The following is a 25,069-nucleotide window of genomic DNA, read 5'->3' on the forward strand; positions in this document are numbered from 1 at the left end:
TGACCCATTCTTAAATGTCATCTATGAAAGCGAACCTGCCCAGGAGCACGCCATGAGTGTGTACATTCGCCTAAACCTTTGAGCTCTTTTCACACGCATCACTGTGGCAGACAAACGCAGATCCTCCGAGCTAAACAAACGTTGCATACTGACTTTAATGTTGGAAAACCAGACCTTTAAAGCAACAAATCTGCATCAGACAGAAGGGAAGATTACCCAGAGGCCTCGCTGTTTCCATGAGAAGTAAAGCAGAGTGCAGCGAAATTTAGTCTGTGAAAAATATCCTGCGTCTGTCTTCCTTTAAATCATCATCGTCAGGGTTTTATTCCTAAAGTCCTCGTTTCAAGCAACCAGAGAACTGCAGTTCCTTTAGTGTCCACTCGAGGCCCCAAAAGCTGACCCCGTATTTAAATACCCACATTTACAGCGGGATACCAAACATAGTTCTGGTCTCATTTCTGTTTCTATGAACACTAAAAGGCAAACATACTCAGGTTCACAGGAGGGAGGGCGCGATGAGCTGTAGCAAGGTGACACGGCTACGACCTGACCTCTGCCTCTTTGCCAGTTTTGAAAAGAGTCTGAAACAGTCTGAAGTTAGTTTGTATAATCAGTCGAGTTAGCATCTCCAGTACGGTGACCAAGATCTCTGGACTTCATAAAACTCAGAACTCAACAGATGACGTCACTGAGGCTGTGTCCAAGTTTTAAGGTCTGCTGTTTCAAGCACAGACTGTTCTGTCCCTGAGCGCTGTTTTGAAGCCAATCGTTGGCGGCAGCCATATTTGAAATGCAGAACTCAATCAAACTTAGTGTGAGGTAAAGAGGCGGGGTTTGAGCCTCCTAGCCAACAGCTATGTGTTCCCGTCTGTCAGTCAAGTCAGTCATGTCCTTATGTGGGCAAAAACTTGTAATCTTAATATCTTCTGAACCGTCAGGTTAGAAAAAATACTTTCTTTCTCTCTTGTACTTTTTAAACCCTCGGGGAAATTAAATTTTTTAATCGGGCTATTTTTGAACATGCTACACACACAGTTTTTGGTATATACATACAGTCATGCACACACATGCAGTGAACATGCTTAGGGAGAGATGTCAGAGTGAGGATACTGCCTTCAACCAGCGCACCCCAAGCAGTTGGGGGTTCTGTGCCTTGCTCAAGGGCACCTCGGCAGTAGGTGAACCAGCACCTCTCCAGCCACCAGTCCACTTGCCTAACTTTGTCTATGCTGGGACTCGAACCAGCAACACTTGGGTTCCCAAGCCAAGTCCCTATGGACTGAGCTACTGCCGCCCGATAGGGAATTTAGCGACGTAGAGCAAAGCCCTTTTTTGAACCAGGCTGTAAACATGTTTATTTCTGCTTCAAACATCATCTTCTTTGAATGGGTGTGTATGTGGTTTCCTGTGTTTCTGCAGCCAGCCTCTAGTGGACACTCGATGAATTTGGTTTCAAGTCCTCGCAAACTGAAGTTCCTTTAAAGGTGAAGCAGCAGAGTGTTGAGTTCAGGGCAAGGACAAGCCGTCATTACAGCGACCTCAGACATGGTCAGAGTAGAAGAAGAGCATGAAGAATACAAATTTGAAGCGTTTATTTCATGCAGACTTCACTGTGAACGACGTGTTTGAAATTCAAAGCATGAAATGAGTGAATCCCTGCAGACTATGAAGCGTGAATAAGTTTGGATATTAAGATTTAAGATGCATCTATCTCTGCGTGTCGTGCTGATTCTGGTTCTTTCGCTTAACCCTTACTCTGACCTGTTTGTTGTCTCCTGAAGTCCGACCTGACCTTTGAGCATACATTGAAAGACAGGCCTCATTACCTGCTGTCTGCGTGACTCTGGCAGAGCCCCTGTCAGCTCTGAGGCGTCCGTCAGTACCGCCCCTCCCTCTGCTGACGCTCCCTCCTCCTTCTGTCATCACTCGTTCTGATAGAAACAAACAGAAAGTGGTGGTTTGAGAGAAAAAACAGCTCCCTGTGTTTCTGCACTCTTACAAAGAGTGTTCACTGAAGCTGAAACAGCTCAGGCATGCTGACAGTCCTGTTAGACCAGGCCTAAAGCTGTCTGATAGGACACACACACACACACACACACACACACACACACACACACACACACACACACACACACACACACACACACACACAACACATAGCCACAGCATGTCACTTCACACAGGGAGATCCATTAAAACAACAAAGAGTTAATTCAACATTCAGAGTGTGTGTAAAGGATCAGAGGAGGCTGCTGGGGATCTTCTTGTTTTTCTCCTTGAATAGAAACCATTCTCTCTCCTGCACGCGTCACATCTTCACAAAGCTGTTTGTGATTAAACATGAAATGTGAAAAGTTGTGTTTTCTGTTTTTCAGGATGTCACTCACAGCTCAATGGTAAGTCCTTTTTTCACTTTGTTTCCTTTGTTGCATTTAAACCTGCTGTGTTGTATAGAGCTTTAATATTAACAAATAGAGGGTATCAGACACAAGCAATAAACATCTGGACTCATTGTGAAATAAAACAGCTTCATGAATCAGGGATGTTTTGATCGGCCACACCTCGGTGTTTCCTGCACACTCCCAGGATCTTAATCCTCATCAAGAGGAGAAGCTTAAGTTCCTGCAGGAGCGCCGACAGATACCGCTGATGTGAGGATTCCTCACGTGTGTTTGTGCTCTGTCTGTCTTCAGTGTGTGGTAAACCTCTGCTCAACACCAGGATCGTTGGAGGGCAGCCGGCCCCTGAGGGCAGCTGGCCCTGGCAGGCCAGTCTGCAGAGAGGCGGAGGCCACTTCTGTGGAGGGTCTCTCGTTAACAGCGAGTGGGTGGTGTCTGCTGCTCACTGCTTCACAAGGTAACTGTTTGGTAAACATTCAATCCATTTCTGCTTTGAATTTGTGGTGTTGTTTTCAAGTAACTTTATTTTTTGTCTCAATTTCTTTGTGTCCCATTTTGATGTCTTCAAACTTATCTTGAGTGAATTCCAGGCTGGTTTTCAGCTCCTGTACATCTCTGATAACTCCATCCAGCCTTTTGTTGGTTCCATCCATGATCAGCTGAATAAAGCATTTGAAGTTTCCCTGTTGCTGAAGTAACATCTCTTTGTAGAATTCTCTCTGTTGTCAAGTAACTGGGAGGAGAGAACACTCATTGTAACCTTTGTATCATTCTCACAGGCGGGTGTTTTTGCAATGTTTAGGAGGCATGATTAGTCTTACCAAGATGTACAAGAAGCTGATAGGAGCTGAAGGTGTGATATCCAGGCCGGCCTAGTAGGCCTGAAACCCCCTCAGCTTCCAGCAGGTTTCCAGCAATCTCAGAGACAATGCCACAACAAGAAGGAGGAAAAGAGACCATTGGAGGGTCTTTCATGAGGCCTCAGACTCTTTTTTTAAACTATTCAAACTTTGTTTCAGCCGTGATGATTCTTAAGAGCCAAATCCTATGAACACACTGTGCCCTGAACCCAGAGATGAAGCTACACTCAAGTGTTTTTAAGCCTCTAAGGTGTTAGCGCTCGAACTAACGGGGACAGTGTTCACGCCTCCTCTTTGTACAGCCTTATTATTAAAGCATCACTGCACAATGTGTTCAATGTTAGAATGAAACTGCTTCTCCTTCACTTACTGCAGCTTTAATTCAACACATCGGTTTCCTGTACTGACTCTGTTAATGACTCTCCCTTCAGCACCAGCACCAGCAACCTGGCTGTGTCTCTGGGTCGTCAGAGTCTGGAGGGATCCAACCCCAACGCAGTGACTCGGACTGTAGTGCAGATCATCCGTCACCACGACTACAACACTGATACTAATGAAAACGACATCAGCCTGCTGAAGCTCTCATCGCCTGTGATTTTCAACAACTTCATCCTGCCCGTGTGCCTGGCAGAGCCCGGCAGCTCCTTCTTCAGCGGCGTCAAACTCTTGGGTCACCGGATGGGGCAACATTGGATCTGGAGGTGGGTCAGAAACCTGGACTACATTACAACACAGTTTTCCCTATATTCTGTAGTATGGACTCACATCACTGTGTATGTCCCATCAGAAGGAGCGTCCCTTGAATAGAGGCTCTGCTGTGTGCTGTTGTTTAGATGTAGTAAATCTCTGGTACAGAGGAGTTGTGTTGTAGAGAGAGACACACCTGCTGTATGAAATAAACACTGTGTGATGTGTGACACAGTTTCTGTTTGTCCACAGTGTCCCCTTCCTTCCCCGCAAGAACTGATGGAGGTGGAGGTGCCGATCGTGGGAAACAGGAAGTGTAACTGTAACTACGGAGTGGGCTCAATCACAGAAAACATGATCTGTGCGGGTTAGAGGCCGGAGGGAAGGACTCCTGTCAGGTGATCATTTCTCAACAGAGTGTTAGCTTCAGATTTTAACTCCTGCAATATCCAACCTCCTAATCTCTTCTCTCTCTGAACAGGGCGACTCGGGGGGGCCACTGGTGAGCAAGCAAGGCGACCGCTGGGTCCTGGCAGGGATCGTGAGTTTTGGAAATGGTTGTGCCTTGGCTAATTTCCCTGGAGTCTACGCCCGTGTATCTAGTTATCAGTTATGGATCAACAGTCACATCACCAGCGACCAGCCGGGATACGTCAGATTCACGTCCACCGGGACTGACAGTGACCTCAGCGTCACCCTGTGCTGGCCTGGCACCGCCGCCAACAACTACCCTGCCAACAACCACCCTGCCAACAACCACCCTGCCTACAACCACCCTGCCTACAACCACCACAGCCAAACGTGAGCGCACGCCAAAAATCTCTTATATGAGATGTCTTCATAAACTTCAAACATCAGCATGATCAGGAACTGAGGGGCTTACTTCTAAGAGGACTCAAGGTTTTATGTTCTTCGTACTATCCCTCTCTCTATCCCTCTCTCTCTCCCTCTCTCTATCCCTCTCTCCTCTCTCTCTCTCCTCTCTCTCTCTCTCTCCCTCTCTCCCCCCCCCCCCCCTCTCTCTCCCTCTCTCTCTCTCTCTCTCTCTCTCTCCAGCTGTGGTCTGCGGCCAAGCCACAATGAACTCGCGTATCCTGGGGGGAAGCTCGGTATCATCGGCTGGTTTGTGGCCGTGGATCGCCAGCCTGCAGAAGAATGGGAGCCACATGTGCGGCGGGACTCTGGTGGCTGTTGATGCAGTTTTGAGTAACGCCAACTGCTTTTCAAGGTGAGACACAAGATAGATTTATTAAGATAACAGACTTTCAAACACGGACCGAGTTACAGTGCTTTCAGTTAGTTCAGTGGTACCAGTTTATCCTTCCCTGCACTTTGACTGGATGTAGAAAGTCTGAAAGGGTAAATCTGTCCGGTCTGATCCGTGCTTTGAACCGATCAAACATCTGGTCCTAACTGAATCCATCCGACCTCCAGCAGCTCCCCCGTACCGTCTGAGTGGACCGTGGTTTTGGGTCGGCTGAAACAGAACGGATCCAACCCTTTTGAGATGACACTAAACGTGAGAAACATCACTGTGAGTAACCTCACCGGGTCCAACGTGGCGGTGCTGCAACTGGAAACCAATCCCACCCTGTCCACCTACATCCAGCCCATCTGCCTGGACAACGGACAGACCTTCAGCGAGGGCTCCACCTGCTATGGTGCAGGCTGGAGCGCCGGACGAGGCGGGGGTGAGTCCTTGACGCACAGTAGCACCGGTTTACGTCTTTTGAATAAACATTTAAACACATCGGATTAAGTTTAATGAAGGTAGCTAACATCAGGGTTTGATCCGCCTCTGATAAGACTCTCTTGTTCTGGTTCCAGAGGAAGAAGTTCTGCAGGAGTTCCAGACCTCAGTTGTGAGTTGTGGAAACGCTTCAACAAGTGACAGAATTTGTACAGGGTCGTTCACGTTGGAGCAGGTGAGAGAGAAGCTTCAGCTCACAGAGGTCACTGTGCCCTCGCTCAGTATTCTAACTCATGATAAGGAGCTGTACTCACATTAAATTTGATGCTTCCTGTTCCCTCAGGGTGACTCTGGCGGTCCTCTGATGTGTAAGGTGGGTGGATCTTGGTTCCAGGCGGTCGTGTTGTCCTTAGAAAACAACTCCAGAGGTCGTGCACGAGCCGATCAGATGATGGTCCTGGAAAAACTGAGCACTTTTAAGAACTTCTTGGAGAACACGGTGGGAGCGTTTTTATCACCGGCCTCCAGCAGCAACAGCAGCAGCAACAGCTCCAGCGTTAACACCACAGCCTCTACCAGCGTGACCACGGCCAGCAGCAGTGTGGACATCCCTCACCCCTTCATCATGTTCTCCCATCTCCTCCTCTTAGCCCTGTGTCTCCAACTCTTCATATAGAAGCTTCCCTCTTTTGACCGGAACAAATCAACACAAACAACCTTTGATTTGAGAGACTTTTACAGACTGTGTGAAACCGACACGATCAGATCTGAGGAGAGTGACGTGTAAACACATCTAACTACAAAATGACGCATTTATTTTTGTAATATTGGAACACTACATGTTCGTATGTGATTGAAAGACTTAATGTTTGTTAACGTTGACTGACAGAGAAAAAACAAAGGTACTGAAGATTCAATCAGAGGAGAGCACGGTAAAATTTGACTCCGTTAACCGTTAAAAAAAGACGTTAACTCCGATAACAGATAAGCTACCGTTAACATAAACACCTAGCGAAAGTCCGACAGTCCACCTTAGCCTCCCGCTGCGACGGAAAGACCGGTAAAAGTTTTAATCTAGACATATATACATCAAGATTCAAAGATTACTTCAGCTGCAACGCAAGTCGGTTATTGGCTCACTGGTGGCACCTAGGGGTGAGAAGTCACATGATACCTCTGTGCGGTATCTTATGGTTGTTTATCCATTGAACTTCCTTTGTTGAGGTTGATATCCTGTTGATGATTTTGAGCCAGAAAGACACTTAGAATGTGAATGAACCACTTTAAGACTGATCGTCATTAGAGCCTTAAGCCTTTAATCTTGCCTTCAGATTCCTGGTGCTGAGAGTGACTACATTTGGGCAAAAGGGGCGTGGCTTAAGAAGAAAACACTGGTTAGCCAATGAGTAATTATTAATTTTACTAGCTCAGAAGGATTAAAAACAGGAATCAAGGGGGGGTATGGAGACTGATATCCATGAATGGTGTCATAGTGCTGAACATAAGAACATCTACGCAACACATTGACGACACTTCACGGCTAGCTAGCGCTTACATCTCATGTAACACATCGGAGGGATGTTAACAGGGTGACGCAAAGGAAAAATTAATGTGAACCTCAACATCTATTAGGAGGTTAAATGTGCCAAACAGAGAAAATGATCTGCGTACACTTTAGTGTTTTGACGGGACTTAGAGTCCCCCCTGCTGGACGTTAGGAGAACTGCAGGTTTAAATAGCTTCACTCAGCTTCATTGCTCAGCCCTCAGCTTTAATTCACTGCTCATGTAACACTTGATGAACTCACTTTCAGAACAACAACCTTCAACAACCAAACACCTTCTCTGTCACGACTCTGTTTGTCTTCAACGCCTCGTGATCATCGGGTCACTCTTCATACCGGCTTGATTTGTTTTTCCACAGAACGGTTCTGGGCTCTAGCTGCAGACTCTTCACTGTACGGTGTGAAATGAAGAACTTTTTATGAGCTGCACTGAACAAACGTTTGTATATGTAGTGCATCACTCCAGCCTTTCATGTACTATAACGGCTAAACATGTGAGACCGTGATTTTTATTCTACTCACTCCAAATATCTGTGAACAGACGGGTTGTAAAAAGGGAAGCACCTTCCTTCAACAGATGAAGTCACATATTTTGAAGGTTTAATGAATCTACCTCATCGTATCAAAGAGCTGCTGTGATATAATGTGAATTTCTACATGAAGTGACTCAGCACTGATGTGAACACACTGGATTTGCTTTGCAAATACTCGAGCTGCACTTTACATGAATAGCTCTCAGGTTTTGAATACAAACGTCGACTCTTATTTTTTCCTACATTTGCATTGAATAACAGCTGTGATCTATCCCGCTAAATGAATGAAAATAAAACACTGCCTGTAAATGGCGTGAAGATGCTTCCTGTTAGCTACATTGTTAAATAAATACTGAAAATGAACTGTGTGTGTCGGCTGTTGTTCTGTGTCCTGCTAAACGAAGCAGCTGCCAACACTGAGTGGTACTTTTATTATTTCAACACAGCTCAGAGAGAGAGAGAGAGAGACAGAGAGAGAGAGAGACTCAGAGAGAGAGAGACACAGAGAGAGAGAGAGACACAGAGAGAGAGAGAGAGAGAGAGAGAGACACAGAGAGAGAGAGAGACACAGAGAGAGAGAGAGAGAGAGAGAGAGAGAGTTGGGAGTGACATGCATGGAGAGAGGTTAGAATCGAGCCATGCGGACAGCAGGAGGACTAAAGCCTCTGTACATGGGGCGCACCCTTTTACTACTTGGCCAAAGCGGCCCCTAATCTTAAAGAATATCTGAACTCTTCCTGACATTTAAAACGATCTTTAAAAAAATCGATTGATTCATTTTTTTACAACTCAGAGTTTAATCAAATTTCATAAAAACACGACGTATAAAACAACAGGTCAGTGTCACAGCAGTTAAAACTATGAATGTTTAAACAAACGTCTGAAATACTCACTGAGGCACAGAATGTGGACAAACCACCTGCTGAAGAATACAGAACAAGTGCTCCTTCCTCCCCCTGCTGGTTTGATGGAAATCATTCCTTTAATAAACAAGAGGAAGGCACTTCAACCCCAGAGAGATCAGCAAACCAGTCGTCAGTTCGATCACAGAGTTTAAAGGCTCGAACAGGTCGTCACTGTTTGGCAAAGGTTAAACATGAGAAAAGTAGAAATAGCTGGTTTTCCGAATGAGGCAGCGCTTCTATATCTGTAGTTTTGAATTTTCAACTTGAAAAAGTTGTCTGTGGGAAAGTTTGGGTTGTCAACATCCTGTGAGGATCTACAAATCAGCTTCAGTCAGAGAGTTTGATGAATGGATCTGATTCATCTTAGTCTCACTGAAACAATCACTGTCAATAACATGTGCACATACACATCATCCTGTTTCCTCTTGTGTGGTTAGTTATGAGCCCAGACCTCTCTTCATGAGGGACAAAAGTATCAACTGCTGTTTTTTAATATTCATTTTTAAATTATTGCATCACTGTCGCTCTGGTTTGTGAACTACTGTTATATTTTTGGCCTTTTTGCCTTTATTGTATAGGACAGCTGAAGAGAGACAGGAAATGTGGGAAGTAGAGAGAGGGGGAAGACATGCAGGAAATGATCGACCAGCCGGGAATTGAGCCGTCGACCCCTGCGACGAGGACTGTAGCCTCTGTATGTTGGGCACTTAGACTGCTAGGCCACCAGCGCCCCAGGTTTGTGAACTACTTCAAACGCTGCAGCAGGTAGACTTTGAAGTTTGGTCTTCACGGTGTTGAAAGTTTCTCTTGTTCCTTTTGTTCTGAAACAATCACTATCTGATGAGACGGACAGCGGCTGCTGTGTGATTCCATCTGAATGACAGATGTAGTTTCCTGAGTACAAACCTGTCCATTTTTAGACCTGTCGTCATCTCCATCCATCCTGTCCGTGGGTGAATTAAGGTAAAAGGCCGTCAGTCAGCCGGCCCGCGTCACTTCAGCGATAACTTCTGATGCTGTGTCGATTCAAACAGGAAGTCCGCTCATGTCTTTAGGTTTTAAAACGATGACTTCATTTCTCTTTGGAATTATCTTCCAGTCTCACTGTGCACCTTAAACCTGATGTTGTCTCCACTTATTTCTCTGTATGATAAAAAAAACATTGATGAGTAAGTCTGCAATAATCTGACATATCCAGTTTACTGACATATCTAACACGCTCATTAAGATTGTTTACATGCAGTTAGTTCAGATTTTAATCACAATGCTGGCAACAAAACACACACCTGTCAGATATTAGCTGGAAATGATGCACCCAAAAATACTTCCTGCAGTTTAATTGCTGTTATATAGAGGACTCATCTCCTTCATTTAGATGAGTCAAGTGGCAAAGTCTTACAAATAAGAATCTGACAGATTGATCCTTTTTAAAAGGTAAACATGCAGATTTTTATTTGGCTTAGTTGGGCTTAAATTTCAGTGATGTTCTTTAAATTATGGTACAATTTTGGGGAACTGGTTAGTGAATGATAATAATAATTCATAGGATTTATATAGTGCTTTTCTTAATAGTCAAAGTCGCTTTACATAAGATACAAATAAAAATAAAACAGAACAAGGACAGAGGTGGGGAGGGGGTAGAGGTCACGTGTTGTATGCTTCCCCTGGGGGGTCACGAGACACAAATGGGGGGTCATGAAATGTCTGAGTTTTTTTTTTTAAGTTATCTAAAAATAGTACATTTTACCAATTCCAGTAAAAGATATCATCAAAAATGGTAGCTTAACTTGAAATAAAACCTTGAAAATATAAAATGTAATGAGTTTTCTGCCTTTCTTTGTTGTCAGATGACTCCTAAGTTTAGGGTTAGTGAACAGTTAATTATCAAAGCATCAGTAGCAGCAGGTTCATTCATAACAGCACAGGAAACACAGACACATGTAGGTAGGCTCAAATCCTCCAGACCAGCTAAATGAAGCCACGTTAAATCACTCTGAGCGACAGTGGGGGTCGCAAGTCTTTGGCATCTATATTTTGAGGGTCTTGGGCTGAAATGTTTCAGAACCCCTGCTCAAGCAGGCGGTCCTTAGTTTCCTGCTCTACCCACGGTCCTATCCTCTCTGAATAAAGCTCCTGAAATATAACTTTGAATATTATAAGGATTCAAGTTTAAGATTTGTAAATCATCATATGTCTGAAAGAAACATCACACTGTTTGTTGTCAGATCTTTAGTTGGTGGTTGGTGTAATGTTGCCTTAAAGGGAGCGGACGCCAGTTTCATAAGTTACTCCAAAAATGGTGCCTGTACGTTTTACAGGATGAGCAAAGCAAGGTTTCGACACCCCTGTAAAGTGTATACAGAGTTTGGGACACCGTGCAGGAAGTTCAACAGATAGTGAGTGTCAAATTCAGGCAGAGTTTTCTGGGCAGAGATGCAGGAATGCTACCTGGTGAGACTCCATGACTGTCAGTTTGTTAAAAGTCCGTTAAGGGGGGTCAGGGCAGTCGTGGGTTACCTGGAGCTTTAACTTTTGGCATGGCACTCCCTGTTCTTGACTGTCTGCTTGAGGAAACAGGAAAGTGTGACCACAGTAACATCTGCCAAGATCAACAAACAAGAGCAACAGGTCTCGGTGAAGAGGAGTGATTAGCTGGAATTAATGATCTCATTTTGACATTAACGGTAACAATAGTCATGAAAGAGCCCGACTGCCTGGATCATGTGAGGATCTTACACTGTGCATTGATCACCTTGTGGACAGAGGTGCATCTCTTCTCTATTCCCTGATCCTGTCCAGCACATGCATAAGTAATGTTTACTGATGACGCATGAAGGTGTACCTCAGGGCACCGTCCTCAGTCTGCTTACTTTTGCAGAAGAAAAGGACATTTCTTTGGCTCGGTTTGTCGATGGCTTTTAACAACCAAAGCAAAGTGACAAAGATTAAATACTAATGCCTTAATGAAGGAAAGGATTTGTTTCCTCATTTTCCCTGATGACATCATAAGGGTGTGACTGGTTTGGCTTGAACGGATAATGTTTCAGGATCTTGTCCGGCTTGGAAAAACACTATCATGCAAGTTAAACATTGTTCCTCCTTCTTTCTTTGAATTTGACTCTTTGTGATCGAGATCCTTCTGTTAACAAATACTTACACGAAGATTCTTAAAGAATGTCAAAAAATAGTATCACAGAGAGAAGTCTCACCAGGGGGCCTGAGTAAAAGAACCCCTGGGGTCTCCGCTTCATGGTAAACAAAAATCAGAAATCTCAATTACAGAACAAAAGAAATCCAGGAGTCTTAGTTTAAAAGTAAACGTACACCAGGAGTCTCAGCTTCAGAGTAAACGTACACCAGGAGTCTCAGCTTCAGAGTAAACGTACACCAGGAGTCTCAGCTTCAGAGTAAAAGAACACCAGGAGTCTCAGCTTCATAGTAAAAGAAGACCAGGAGTCTCAGCTTCAGAGTAAAAGAACACCAGGAGTCTCAGCTTCAGAGTAAAAGAACACCAGGAGTCTCAGCTTCATAGTAAACGTACACCAGGAGTCTCAGCTTCAGAGTAAAAGAACACCAGGAGTCTCAGCTTCATAGTAAATGTACACCAGGAGTCTCAGCTTCAGAGTAAAAGAACACCAGGAGTCTCAGCTTCATAGTAAAAGAACACCAGGAGTCTCAGCTTCATAGTAAAAGAACACCAGGAGTCTCAGCTTCAGAGTAAAAGAACACCAGGAGTCTCAGCTTCATTGTCAAAGAACACCAGGAGTCTCAGCTTCATAGTAAAAGAACACCAGGAGTCTCAGCTTCAGAGTAAAAGAAGACCAGGAGTCTCAGCTTCAGAGTAAACGCACACCAGGAGTCTCAGCTTCAGAGTAAAAGAACACCAGGAGTCTCAGCTTCATAGTAAAAGAACACCAGGAGTCTCAGCTTCAGAGTAAAAGAACATCAGGAGTCTCAGCTTCAGAGGAAACGAACACCAGGAGTCTCAGCTTCATAGTAAAAGAACACCAGGAGTCTCAGCTTCAGAGTAAAAGAAGACCAGGAGTCTCAGCTTCAGAGTAAACGCACACCAGGAGTCTCAGCTTCAGAGTAAAAGAACACCATGAGTCTCAGCTTCATAGTAAAAGAACACTAGGAGTCTCAGCTTCATAGTAAAAGAACACCAGGAGTCTCAGCTTCATAGTAAAAGAACACCAGGAGTCTCAGCTTCATAGTAAAAGAACACCAGGAGTCTCAGCTTCATAGTAAAAGAACACCAGGAGTCTCAGCTTCAGAGTAAAAGAACACCAGGAGTCTCAGCTTCATTGTCAAAGAACACCAGGAGTCTCAGCTTCATAGTAAAAGAACACCAGGAGTCTCAGCTTCAGAGTAAAAGAAGACCAGGAGTCTCAGCTTCAGAGTAAACGCACACCAGGAGTCTCAGCTTCAGAGTAAAAGAACACCAGGAGTCTCAGCTTCATAGTAAAAGAACACCAGGAGTCTCAGCTTCAGAGTAAAAGAACACCAGGAGTCTCAGCTTCATAGTAAAAGAACACCAGGAGTCTCAGCTTCAGAGTAAAAGAACATCAGGAGTCTCAGCTTCAGAGGAAACGAACACCAGGAGTCTCAGCTTCAGAGTAAAAGAACATCAGGAGTCTCAGCTTCAGAGGAAACGAACACCAGGAGTCTCAGCTTCATAGTAAAAGAACACCAGGAGTCTCAGCTTCAGAGTAAAAGAAGACCAGGAGTCTCAGCTTCAGAGTAAACGCACACCAGGAGTCTCAGCTTCAGAGTAAAAGAACACCAGGAGTCTCAGCTTCATAGTAAAAGAACACTAGGAGTCTCAGCTTCATAGTAAAAGAACACCAGGAGTCTCAGCTTCATAGTAAAAGAACACCAGGAGTCTCAGCTTCATAGTAAAAGAACACCAGGAGTCTCAGCTTCATAGTAAAAGAACACCAGGAGTCTCAGCTTCAGAGTAAAAGAACACCAGGAGTCTCAGCTTCATTGTCAAAGAACACCAGGAGTCTCAGCTTCATAGTAAAAGAACACCAGGAGTCTCAGCTTCAGAGTAAAAGAAGACCAGGAGTCTCAGCTTCAGAGTAAACGCACACCAGGAGTCTCAGCTTCAGAGTAAAAGAACACCAGGAGTCTCAGCTTCATAGTAAAAGAACACCAGGAGTCTCAGCTTCAGAGTAAAAGAACACCAGGAGTCTCAGCTTCATAGTAAAAGAACACCAGGAGTCTCAGCTTCAGAGTAAAAGAACATCAGGAGTCTCAGCTTCAGAGGAAACGAACACCAGGAGTCTCAGCTTCATAGTAAAAGAACACCAGGAGTCTCAGCTTCAGAGTAAAAGAAGACCAGGAGTCTCAGCTTCAGAGTAAACGCACACCAGGAGTCTCAGCTTCAGAGTAAAAGAACACCAGGAGTCTCAGCTTCATAGTAAAAGAACACCAGGAGTCTCAGCTTCATAGTAAAAGAACACCAGGAGTCTCAGCTTCAGAGTAAAAGAACACCAGGAGTCTCAGCTTCATTGTCAAAGAACACCAGGAGTCTCAGCTTCATAGTTAAAGAAAACAAGTAGTCTCAGCTTATAGAGACATTAGTATCAGCACAGAATGTCCCTATTTGAGCATCAGGTTGATGTACCTGTGCAAATGGAAATTATTTTACAGAAATATGTGTCCCATTATGAACTGTTCTGTATTCCCTTTCCTCATTTGACTGTACTTTGGTAGAGAACACACTGCAGGTACATTTTGTAAGGTAAGGGAGATAAGTGTGATGTATGGTGAAGGTGATTGTCAGGGGTGTTGGGCGTGTCACTGAACAGGTGACAGCTTCTGATAGCGAGGCAGAGAGAGGTGTGTTTGTGTTGCAGACAGAGAGGGAGGAGAGAGGAAGTGTATATATATGCTGGGGCAGGGTCGCTGACATGGACTTGTAGTTATGACTTTCCACGGAGTGATCTGTGCAGCAACTCTGCTGACTCTCCTCACACAAGGTAAGAACCCCTCTCAATGCACACACCTGAATCAATCATGTTTCAGATCCTCTGACTGCTGAAGGCAAGAGAAACATTCAGGAGGAAATAGATTATAAAGGAGAGGAGCTTCATGTTCATGTAACACACGTGTTTCCTCTATGCAAAAACTGAATGCAGAATTTAGCTTTTTTGGTATTTTAGGACTAAAATACTCAAAATATCAAAATATGCACGAATGATTGTTGAAATGCAGCAGAGAAATAAGACACAGCAGTGTGGGCTTTTTCTTTGTCCAATTAAAATTAATAACTCATTTTTTAAAAGTGTTTGGAGCTCTTAAAAGCTCTTAAGTGTTTGTATCATCTGAGAGAATTATGAGACGAATTATTCAATATTTCAGAGTAAATAATCGTCTGATGAATATGTAAAGCAGAGCACTTTCTTCTTCATATGCTGCAGAAATAAAGAGAGACCTCTTTGATTGTAACACTCATAAAGTTTATCATTTAAATAGATATATAAGACATGCCCCAGACTGAACTCAGGGCATCATTTATCCTGCTTTAGTCTCAAGGCTTAAGAGTGAAATAATTCCTCTCCATACTCTCTGCTCCTGAGGCCGCAGAGTGTTATTTTTAATATTGGTCAGCATGCAGCCTCGTTCTGTCCCCATAAATACCAACATCTTATTGATCGTTGAGACCTGCAGATAAAAACTGATGCAGCTTCACGATCAGTCTTTAACATAAAGATTTGAATTATAACTCAGTCACAAAGTTGTAAATATTTTACTGACTGGTTAGTTCTCTAAAAAAGAACGCGTGTGGCGTGCGGCGTGCAAACATGACCCACACAGGTTTATTTTATTCCTCTAAGCTATCACTTCAAGACAAATTAAAGGAGACGATTTGATTCCTGCAAAGCTGCTTGAACTGGGTTTTATACGGAGGAGGATTCGGGCCACTAAAAGGAATAAATAAGATCCATTATATGTATTTTTTATTATTATAATATATAGAAAAAAAAATCAGAATTCTAAGATTAAAGGCAGAATTCTGACTTTTTTTTCTCAGAATGATAATAAAAAAGAAACATTAGTTCTTGATTTTTTTTCCCAGTGGCCCTAATCCTCTTCTGTAGTTTTATCTGTTCCCTCAGGTGTCATATTTTTAAATATCATATTTCAACATGAATGTTTTGTTTCTAACATTTCATGAAGTTTGCATGACTTATAAAGAAAACAAACAGTCCAACTCTTCAGATATGTGAAGGACTTCCTGGTATGATGAGGTTGCATCCTTCACTAAAGGTTAAAGGATCTTAACCGGCTGTAAATATTTTACTGCACAGATGACAGTTAGGAAAATGTGCTGAGTCATGGATTGACTGTAAGTGCTGATGATGCTCGGGAACATTTGCGCCTTGTGAAGAAAGACACGAATGCGAACGAGGCATTTCAAACCCACGATAAGATTAAGATTGGAGATTGTTGTCTGCATTTCCACACAGGACAGAATGAGTCATTTAAAGTAACGTGATGAAACATTCCTGGAAGATTTAGTCTTTTAATCCCTCTAAAATCAATCTGCAGGGACAGTCTGAGTCTTTTTAAACTCTTCCTCAAGTAAACATTCATTTAAAGTAACATGACAGGTTTGGGATTTCCCTGACTCTCAATCCACTCAAGGAAGTCCACAATCTTATTTTACGCTTTTCTTGTAGCAGACAGGAATCATTGAAGATGTTCCTGTAAGTGTTGAAGTTAAGGTAACAGAGATTACATGTCAGATTAATGCTGATGGGTCACACTGAGCCACGCCTCGTCATGTGGAGGATAAGAACTCACACAGAGGGACCTTTAAAGAATGAGCAAACACACATCTAAAGGAATGAGGGAACTCACAAGAAGGTTGGGCAATATTTGCTGTTCTTGTCTCTACAAAATGTCTCATGTTTCACATTTGCACATCTGTCACTCAACTCGTTTACAAGGAACAAACAAAGAAACAAAGAAACAAACAAAGAAACAAACAAACAAAGAAACAAACAAAGAAACAAACAAAGAAACAAACAAAGAAACAAACAAACAAACAAACAAACAAACAAACAAACAAACAAACAAAGAAACAAAGAAACAAACAAACAAAGACAGCCAATTTGTTACCAAAACACAGGAAATAAAAACATGACATTCAAACTAGAAGAAGTAAAAGATTTAAATTCTCTAAACATAAAAACATCTGAACATAAAGTGGACTAAAATAATCAAACGTCTCTACCTCTTGATAATCTATCAATAACGTGATCACTAACCTTTACTCCACCATGTTTCAGGTGAACTTAAGTGACCCATTCTTAAATGTCATCTATGAAAGCGAACCTGCCCAGGAGCACGCCATGAGTGTGTACATTCGCCTAAACCTTTGAGCTCTTTTCACACGCATCACTGTGGCAGACAAACGCAGATCCTCCGAGCTAAACAAACGTTGCATACTGACTCTTAAATGTTGGAAAACCAGACCTTTAAAGCAACAAATCTGCATCAGACAGAAGGGAAGATTACCCAGAGGCCTCGCTGTTTCCATGAGAAGTAAAGCAGAGTGCAGCGAAATTTAGTCTGTGAAAAATATCCTGCGTCTGTCTTCCTTTAAATCATCATCATCAGGGTTTTATTCCTAAAGTCCTCGTTTCAAGCAACCAGAGAACTGCAGTTCCTTTAGTGTCCACTCGAGGCCCCAAAAGCTGACCCCGTATTTAAATACCCACATTTACAGCGGGATACCAAACATAGTTCTGGTCTCATTTCTGTTTCTATGAACACTAAAAGGCAAACATACTCAGGTTCACAGGAGGGAGGGCGCGATGAGCTGTAGCAAGGTGACACGGCTACGACCTGACCTCTGCCTCTTTGCCAGTTTTGAAAAGAGTCTGAAACAGTCTGAAGTTAGTTTGTATAATCAGTCGAGTTAGCATCTCCAGTACGGTGACCAAGATCTCTGGACTTCATAAAACTCAGAACTCAACAGATGACGTCACTGAGGCTGTGTCCAAGTTTTAAGGTCTGCTGTTTCAAGCACAGACTGTTCTGTCCCTGAGCGCTGTTTTGAAGCCAATCGTTGGCGGCAGCCATATTTGAAATGCAGAACTCAACCAAACTTAGTGTGACGTAAAGAGGCGGGGTTTGAGCCTCCTATCCAACAGCTATGTGTTCCCGTCTGTCAGTCAAGTCAGTCAAGTCAGTCATGTCCTTATGTGGGCAAAAACTTGTAATCTTAATATCTTCTGAACCGTCAGGTTAGAAATCCCTCGGGGGAAATTAAATTTTTTAATCGGGCTATTTTTGAACATGCTACACACACAGTTTTTGGTATATACATACAGTCATGCACACACATGCAGTGAACATGCTGAGGGAGAGATGTCAGAGTGAGGATACTGCCTTCAACCAGCGCACCCCAAGCAGTTGGTGGTTCTGTGCCTTGCTCAAGGGCACCTCGGCAGTAGGTGAACCAGCACCTCTCCAGCCACCAGTCCACTTGCCTAACTTTGTCTATGCTGGGACTCGAACCAGCAACACTTGGGTTCCCAAGCCATGTCCCTATGGACTGAGCTACTGCCGCCCGATAGGGAATTTAGCGACGTAGAGCAAAGCCCTTTTTTGAACCAGGCTGTAAACATGTTTATTTCTGCTTCAAACATCATCTTCTTTGAATGGGTGTGTATGTGGTTTCCTGTGTTTCTGCAGCCAGCCTCTAGTGGACACTCGATGAATTTGGTTTCAAGTCCTCGCAAACTGAAGTTCCTTTAAAGGTGAAGCAGCAGAGTGTTGAGTTCAGGGCAAGGACAAGCCGTCATTACAGCGACCTCAGACATGGTCAGAGTAGAAGAAGAGCATGAAGAATACAAACGTTTGAAGCGTTTATTTCATGCAGACTTCACTGTGAACGACGTGTTTGAAATTCAAAGCATGAAATGAGTGAATCCCTGCAGACTATGAAGCGTGAATAAGTTTGGATATTAAGATTTAAGATGCATCTATCTCTGCGTGTCGTGCTGATTCTGGTTCTTTCGCTTAACCCTTACTCTGACCTGTTTGTTGTCTCCTGAAGTCCGACCTGACCTTTGAGCATACATTGAAAGACAGGCCTCATTACCTGCTGTCTGCGTGACTCTGGCAGAGCCCCTGTCAGCTCTGAGGCGTCCGTCAGTACCGCCCCTCCCTCTGCTGACGCTCCCCTCCTCCTTCTGTCATCACTCGTTCTGATAGAAACAAACAGAAAGTGGTGGTTTGAGAGAAAAAACAGCTCCCTGTGTTTCTGCACTCTTACAAAGAGTGTTCACTGAAGCTGAAACAGCTCAGGCATGCTGACAGTCCTGTTAGACCAGGCCGTAAAGCTGTCTGATAGGACACACACACACACACACACACACACACACACACACACACACACACACACACAACCACAACCACATAGCCACAGCATGTCACTTCACACAGGGAGATCCATTAAAACAACAAAGAGTTAATTCAACATTCAGAGTGTGTGTAAAGGATCAGAGGAGGCTGCTGGGGATCTTCTTGTTTTTCTCCTTGAATAGAAACCATTCTCTCTCCTGCACGCGTCACATCTTCACAAAGCTGTTTGTGATTAAACATGAAATGTGAAAAGTTGTGTTTTCTGTTTTTCAGGATGTCACTCACAGCTCAATGGTAAGTCCTTTTTTCACTTTGTTTCCTTTGTTGCATTTAAACCTGCTGTGTTGTATAGAGCTTTAATATTAACAAATAGAGGGTATCAGACACAAGCAATAAACATCTGGACTCATTGTGAAATAAAAACAGCTTCATGAATCAGGGATGTTTGATCGGCCACACCTCGGTGTTTCCTGCACACTCCCAGGATCTTAATCCTCATCCAAGAGGAGAAGCTTAAGATCCTGCAGGAGCGCCGACAGATAACGCTGATGTGAGGATTCCTCACGTGTGTTTGTGCTCTGTCTGTCTTCAGTGTGTGGTAAACCTCTGCTCAACACCAGGATTGTTGGAGGGCAGCCGGCCCCTGAGGGCAGCTGGCCCTGGCAGGCCAGTCTGCAGAGAGGCGGAGGCCACTTCTGTGGAGGGTCTCTCGTTAACAGCGAGTGGGTGGTGTCTGCTGCTCACTGCTTCAGCAGGTAACTGTTTGGTAAACATTCAATCCATTTCCTGCTTTGAATTTGTGGTGTTGTTTTCAAGTAACTTTATTTTTGTCTCAATTTCTTTGTGTCCCATTTTGATGTCTTCAAACTTATCTTGAGTGAATTCCAGGCTGGTTTTCAGCTCCTGTACATCTCTGATAACTCCATCCAGCCTTTTGTTGGTTCCATCCATGATCAGCTGAATAAAGCATTTGAAGTTTCCCTGTTGCTGAAGTAACATCTCTTTGTAGAATTCTCTCTGTTGTTCAAGTAACTGGGAGAGAACACTCATTGTAACCTTTGTATCATCCTCACAGGCGGGTGTTTTTGCATGTTTAGGAGGCATGATTAGTCTTACCAAGATGTACACGAAGCTGATAGGAGCTGAAGGTGTTGATATCCAGGCCGGCCTAGTAGGCCTGAAACCCCCTCAGCTTCCAGCAGGTTCCAGCAATCTCAGAGACAATGCCACAACAAGAAGGAGAAAAGAGACCATTGGAGGGTCTTTCATGAGACCTCAGACTCTTTTTTTAAACTATTCAAACTTTGTTTCAGCCGTGATGATTCTTAAGAGCCAAATCCTATGAACACACTGTGCCCTGAACCCAGAGATGAAGCTACACTCAAGTGTTTTTAAGCCTTAAGGTGTTAGCGCTCGAACTAACCGGGACAGTGTTCACGCCTCCTCTTTGTTACAGCCTTATTATTAAAGCATCACTGCACCATGTGTTCAATGTTAGAATGAAACTGCTGCTCCTTCACTTACTGCAGCTTTAATTCAACACATCGGTTTCCTGTACTGATTGTGACCAGAGCTGACTCTGTTAATGACTCTCCCCTCAGCACCAGCACCAGCAACCTGGCCGTGTCTCTGGGTCGTCAGAGTCTGGAGGGATCCAACCCCAACGCAGTGACTCGGACTGTAGTGCAGATCATCCGTCACCCCGACTACAACACTGATACTAATGAAAACGACATCAGCCTGCTGAAGCTCTCATCGCCTGTGATTTTCAACAACTTCATCCTGCCCGTGTGCCTGGCAGAGCCCGGCAGCTCCTTCTTCAGCGGCGTCAACTCTTGGGTCACCGGATGGGGCAACATTGGATCTGGAGGTGGGTCAGAAACTGGACTACATTACAACACAGTTTTCCCTATATTCTGTAGTATGGATTCACATCACTGTGTATGTCCCATCAGAAGGAGCGTCCCTTGAATAGAGGCTCTGCTGTGTGCTGTTGTTTAGATGTTAGTAAATCTCTGGTACAGAGGAGTTGTGTTGTAGAGAGAGACACACCTGCTGTATGAAATAAACACTGTGTGATGTGTGACACAGTTTCTGTTTGTCCACAGTGTCCCTTCCTTCCCCGCAAGAACTGATGGAGGTGGAGGTGCCGATCGTGGGAAACAGGAAGTGTAACTGTAACTACGGAGTGGGCACAATCACAGAAAACATGATCTGTGCCGGGTTAGAGGCCGGAGGGAAGGACTCCTGTCAGGTGATCATTTCTCAACAGAGTGTTAGCTTCAGATTTTAACTCCTGCAATATCCAACCTCCTAATCTCTTCTCTCTCTGAACAGGGCGACTCGGGGGGGCCACTGGTGAGCAAGCAAGGCGACCGCTGGGTCCTGGCAGGGATCGTGAGTTTTGGAAATGGTTGTGCCTTGGCTAATTTCCCTGGAGTCTACGCCCGTGTATCTAGTTATCAGTTATGGATCAACAGTCACATCACCAGCGACCAGCCGGGCTACGTCAGATTCACGTCCACCGGGACTGACAGTGACCTCAGCGTCACCTGTGCTGGCCTGGCACCGCCGCCAACAACTACCCTGCCAACAACCACCCTGCCAACAACCACCCTGCCTACAACCACCCTGCCTACAACCACCACAGCCAAACGTGAGCGCACGCCAAAAATCTCTTATATGAGATGTCTTCATAAACTTCAAACATCAGCATGATCAGGAACTGAGGGGCTTACTTTAAGAGGACTCAAGGTTTTATGTTCTTCGTACTATCTCTCTCTATCCCCCCCCCCCCTCTCTCTCTCTCCAGCTGTGGTCTGCGGCCAAGCCACAATGAACTCGCGTATCCTGGGGGGAAGCTCGGTATCATCGGCTGGTTTGTGGCCGTGGATCGCCAGCCTGCAGAAGAATGGGAGCCACATGTGCGGCGGGACTCTGGTGGCTGTTGATGCAGTTTTGAGTAACGCCAACTGCTTTTCAAGGTGAGACACACGATAGATTTATTAAGATAACAGACTTTCAAACAGAGACCGAGTTACAGTGCTTTCAGTTAGTTCAGTGGTACCAGTTTATCCTTCCCTGCACTTTGACTGGATGTAGAAAGTCTGAAAGGGTAAATCTGTCCGGTCTGATCCGTGCTTTGAACCGATCAAACATCTGGTCCTAACTGAATCCATCTGACCTCCAGCAGCTCCCCCGTACCGTCTGAGTGGACCGTGGTTTTGGGTCGGCTGAAACAGAACGGATCCAACCCTTTTGAGATGACACTAAACGTGAGAAACATCACTGTGAGTAACCTCACCGGGTCCAATGTGGCGGTGCTGCAACTGGAAACCAATCCCACCCTGTCCACCTACATCCAGCCCATCTGCCTGGACAACGGACAGACCTTCAGCGAGGGCTCCACCTGCTATGGCGCAGGCTGGAGCGCCGGACGAGGCGGGGGTGAGTCCTCGACGCACAGTAGCACCGGTTTACGTCTTTTGAATAAACATTTAAACACATCGGATTAAGTTTAATGAAGGTAGCTAACATCAGGGTTTGATCCGCCTCTGATAAGACTCTCTTGTTCTGGTTCCAGAGGAAGAAGTTCTGCAGGAGTTCCAGACCTCAGTTGTGAGTTGTGGAAACGCTTCAACAAGTGACAGAATTTGTACAGGGTCGTTCACGTTGGAGCAGGTGAGAGAGAAGCTTCAGCTCACAGAGGTCACTGTGCCCTCGCTCAGTATTCTAACTCATGATAAGGAGCTGTACTCACATTAAACTTGATGCTTCCTGCTCCCTCAGGGTGACTCTGGCGGTCCTCTGATGTGTAAGGTGGGTGGATCTTGGTTCCAGGCGGCCGTGTTGTCCTTAGAAAACAACTCCAGAGGTCGTGCACGAGCCGATCAGATGATGGTCCTGGAAAAACTGAGCACTTTTAAGAACTTCTTGGAGAACACGGTGGGAGCGTTTTTATCACCGGCCTCCAGCAGCAACAGCAGCAGCAACAGCTCCAGCGTTAACACCACAGCCTCTACCAGCATGACCACGGCCAGCAGCAGTGTGGACGTCCCTCACCCCTTCATCATGTTCTCCCATCTCCTCCTCTTCGCCCTGTGTCTCCAACTCTTCATATAGAAGCTTCCCTCTTTTGACCGGAACAAATCAACACAAACAACCTTTGATTTGAGAGACTTTTACTGACTGTGTGAAACCGACACGATCAGATCTGAGGAGAGTGACGTGTAAACACATCTAACTACAAAATGACGCATTTTATTTTTGTAATATTGGAACACTAAATGTTCGTATGTGATTGAAAGACTTAATGTTTGTTAAAGTTGACTGACAGAGAAAAAACAAAGGTACTGAAGATTCAGTCGGAGGAGAGCACGGTAAAATTTGACTCCGTTAACCGTTAAAAAAAGACGTTAACTCCGATAACAGATAAGCTACCGTTAACATAAACACCTAGCGAAAGTCCGACAGTCCACCTTAGCCTCCCGCTGCGACGGAAAGACCGGTAAAAGTTTTAATCTAGACATTATATACATCAAGATTCAAAGATTACTTCAGCTGCAACGCAAGTCGGTTATTGGCTCACTGGTGGCACCTAGGGGTGAGAAGTCACATGATACGGATTTAGGCTAAAGTAAAGTCAGGTAACGGGAAATGACGACGTTGCAAAACAACGGAAGTTTGAGTTTTGATAATTATTAATCAAATTAACATTCACATTTAAAGTGGATTAGAAAAAGTAACCAATTATTAACGGATTAACGGACGCACGCCCAGCTCTGTGCGGTATCTTATGGTTGTTTATCCATTGAACTTCCTTTGTTGAGGTTGATATCCTGTTGATGATTTTGAGCCAGAAAGACACTTAGAATGTGAATGAACCACTTTAAGACTGATCGTCATTAGAGCCTTAAGCCTTTAATCTTGCCTTCAGATTTCTGGTGCTGAGAGTGACTACATTTGGGGAAAAGGGGCGTGGCTTAAGAAGAAAACACTGGTTAGCCAGTGAGTAATTATTAATTTTACTAGCTCAGAAGGATTAAAAACAGGAATCAAGGGGGGGTATGGAGACTGATATCCATGAATGGTGTCATAGTGCTTAACGTAAGAACATCTACGCAACACATTGACGACACTTCACGGCTAGCTAGCGCTTACATCTCATGTAACACGTCGGAGGGATGTTAACAGGGTGACGCAAAGGAAAAATTAATGTGAACCACAACATCTATTAGGAGGTTAAATGTGACAAACAGAGAAAATGATCTGCGTACACTTTAGTGTTTTGACGGGACTTAGAGTCCCCCCTGCTGGACGTTAGGAGAACTGTAGGTTTAAATAGCTTCACTCAGCTTCATTGCTCAGCCCTCAGCTTTAATTCACTGCTCATGTAACACTTGATGAACTCACTTTCAGAACAACAACCTTCAACAACCAAACACCTTCTCTGTCACGACTCTTTGCTCTGTTTGTCTTCAACGCCTCGTGATCATCGGGTCACTCTTCATACCGGCTTGATTTGTTTTTCCACAGGACGGTTCTGGGCTCTAGCTGCAGACTCTTCACTGTACGGTGTGAAATGAAGAACTTCTTATGAGCTGCACTGAACAAACGTTTGTATATGTAGTGCATCACTCCAGCCTTTCATGTACTATAACGGCTAAACATGTGAGACCGTGATTTTTATTCTACTCACTCCAAATATCTGTGAACAGACGGGTTGTAAAAAGGGAAGCGCCTTCCTTCAACAGATGAAGTCACATATTTTGAAGGTTTAATGAATCTACCTCATCGTATCAAAGAGCTGCTGTGATATAATGTGAATTTCTACATGAAGTGACTCAGCACTGATGTGAACACACTGGATTTGCTTTGCAAATACTTGAGCTGCACTTTACATGAATAGCTCTCAGGTTTTGAATACAAACGTCGACTCTTATTTTTTCCTACATTTGCATTGAATAACAGCTGTGATCTATCCCGCTAAATGAATGAAAATAAAACACTGCCTGTAAATGACGTGAAGATGCTTCCATTTTTAAATAA

The 25,069-nt window shown here is 44.2% G+C and overlaps 2 protein-coding genes across 2 annotated transcripts; both read left to right on the top strand.

Moving 5' to 3' along the window:
* The first annotated feature begins 515 nt into the window (after positions 1-515).
* LOC117832405 (transmembrane protease serine 9-like) lies at positions 516-6,312 on the top strand. The gene is given in 13 exon segments (XM_034711504.1): positions 516-530; positions 2,376-2,396; positions 2,657-2,856; positions 3,691-3,916; positions 3,918-3,960; positions 4,182-4,313; positions 4,316-4,344; positions 4,428-4,643; positions 4,645-4,747; positions 5,003-5,174; positions 5,381-5,637; positions 5,774-5,871; positions 5,980-6,312. Coding segments are annotated over 13 exon segments (1,845 nt in total).
* Positions 6,313-11,334: 5,022 nt separating this feature from the next.
* LOC117831724 (transmembrane protease serine 9-like) lies at positions 11,335-24,372 on the top strand. Its single transcript, XM_034710530.1, has 10 exons — positions 11,335-11,361; positions 19,295-19,315; positions 19,577-19,776; positions 20,623-20,891; positions 21,130-21,275; positions 21,359-21,677; positions 21,834-22,005; positions 22,212-22,468; positions 22,605-22,702; positions 22,811-24,372. The coding sequence occupies exons 1-10, from the start codon at positions 11,335-11,337 to the stop codon at positions 23,141-23,143; spliced, it is 1,842 nt and encodes a 613-aa protein (XP_034566421.1). The 3' UTR covers positions 23,144-24,372.
* Positions 24,373-25,069: the final 697 nt, after the last annotated feature.

Source organism: Notolabrus celidotus, chromosome 20 (assembly GCF_009762535.1).
Source record: "Notolabrus celidotus isolate fNotCel1 chromosome 20, fNotCel1.pri, whole genome shotgun sequence".
NCBI classification, from domain to species: Eukaryota; Metazoa; Chordata; class Actinopteri; order Labriformes; family Labridae; genus Notolabrus; species Notolabrus celidotus.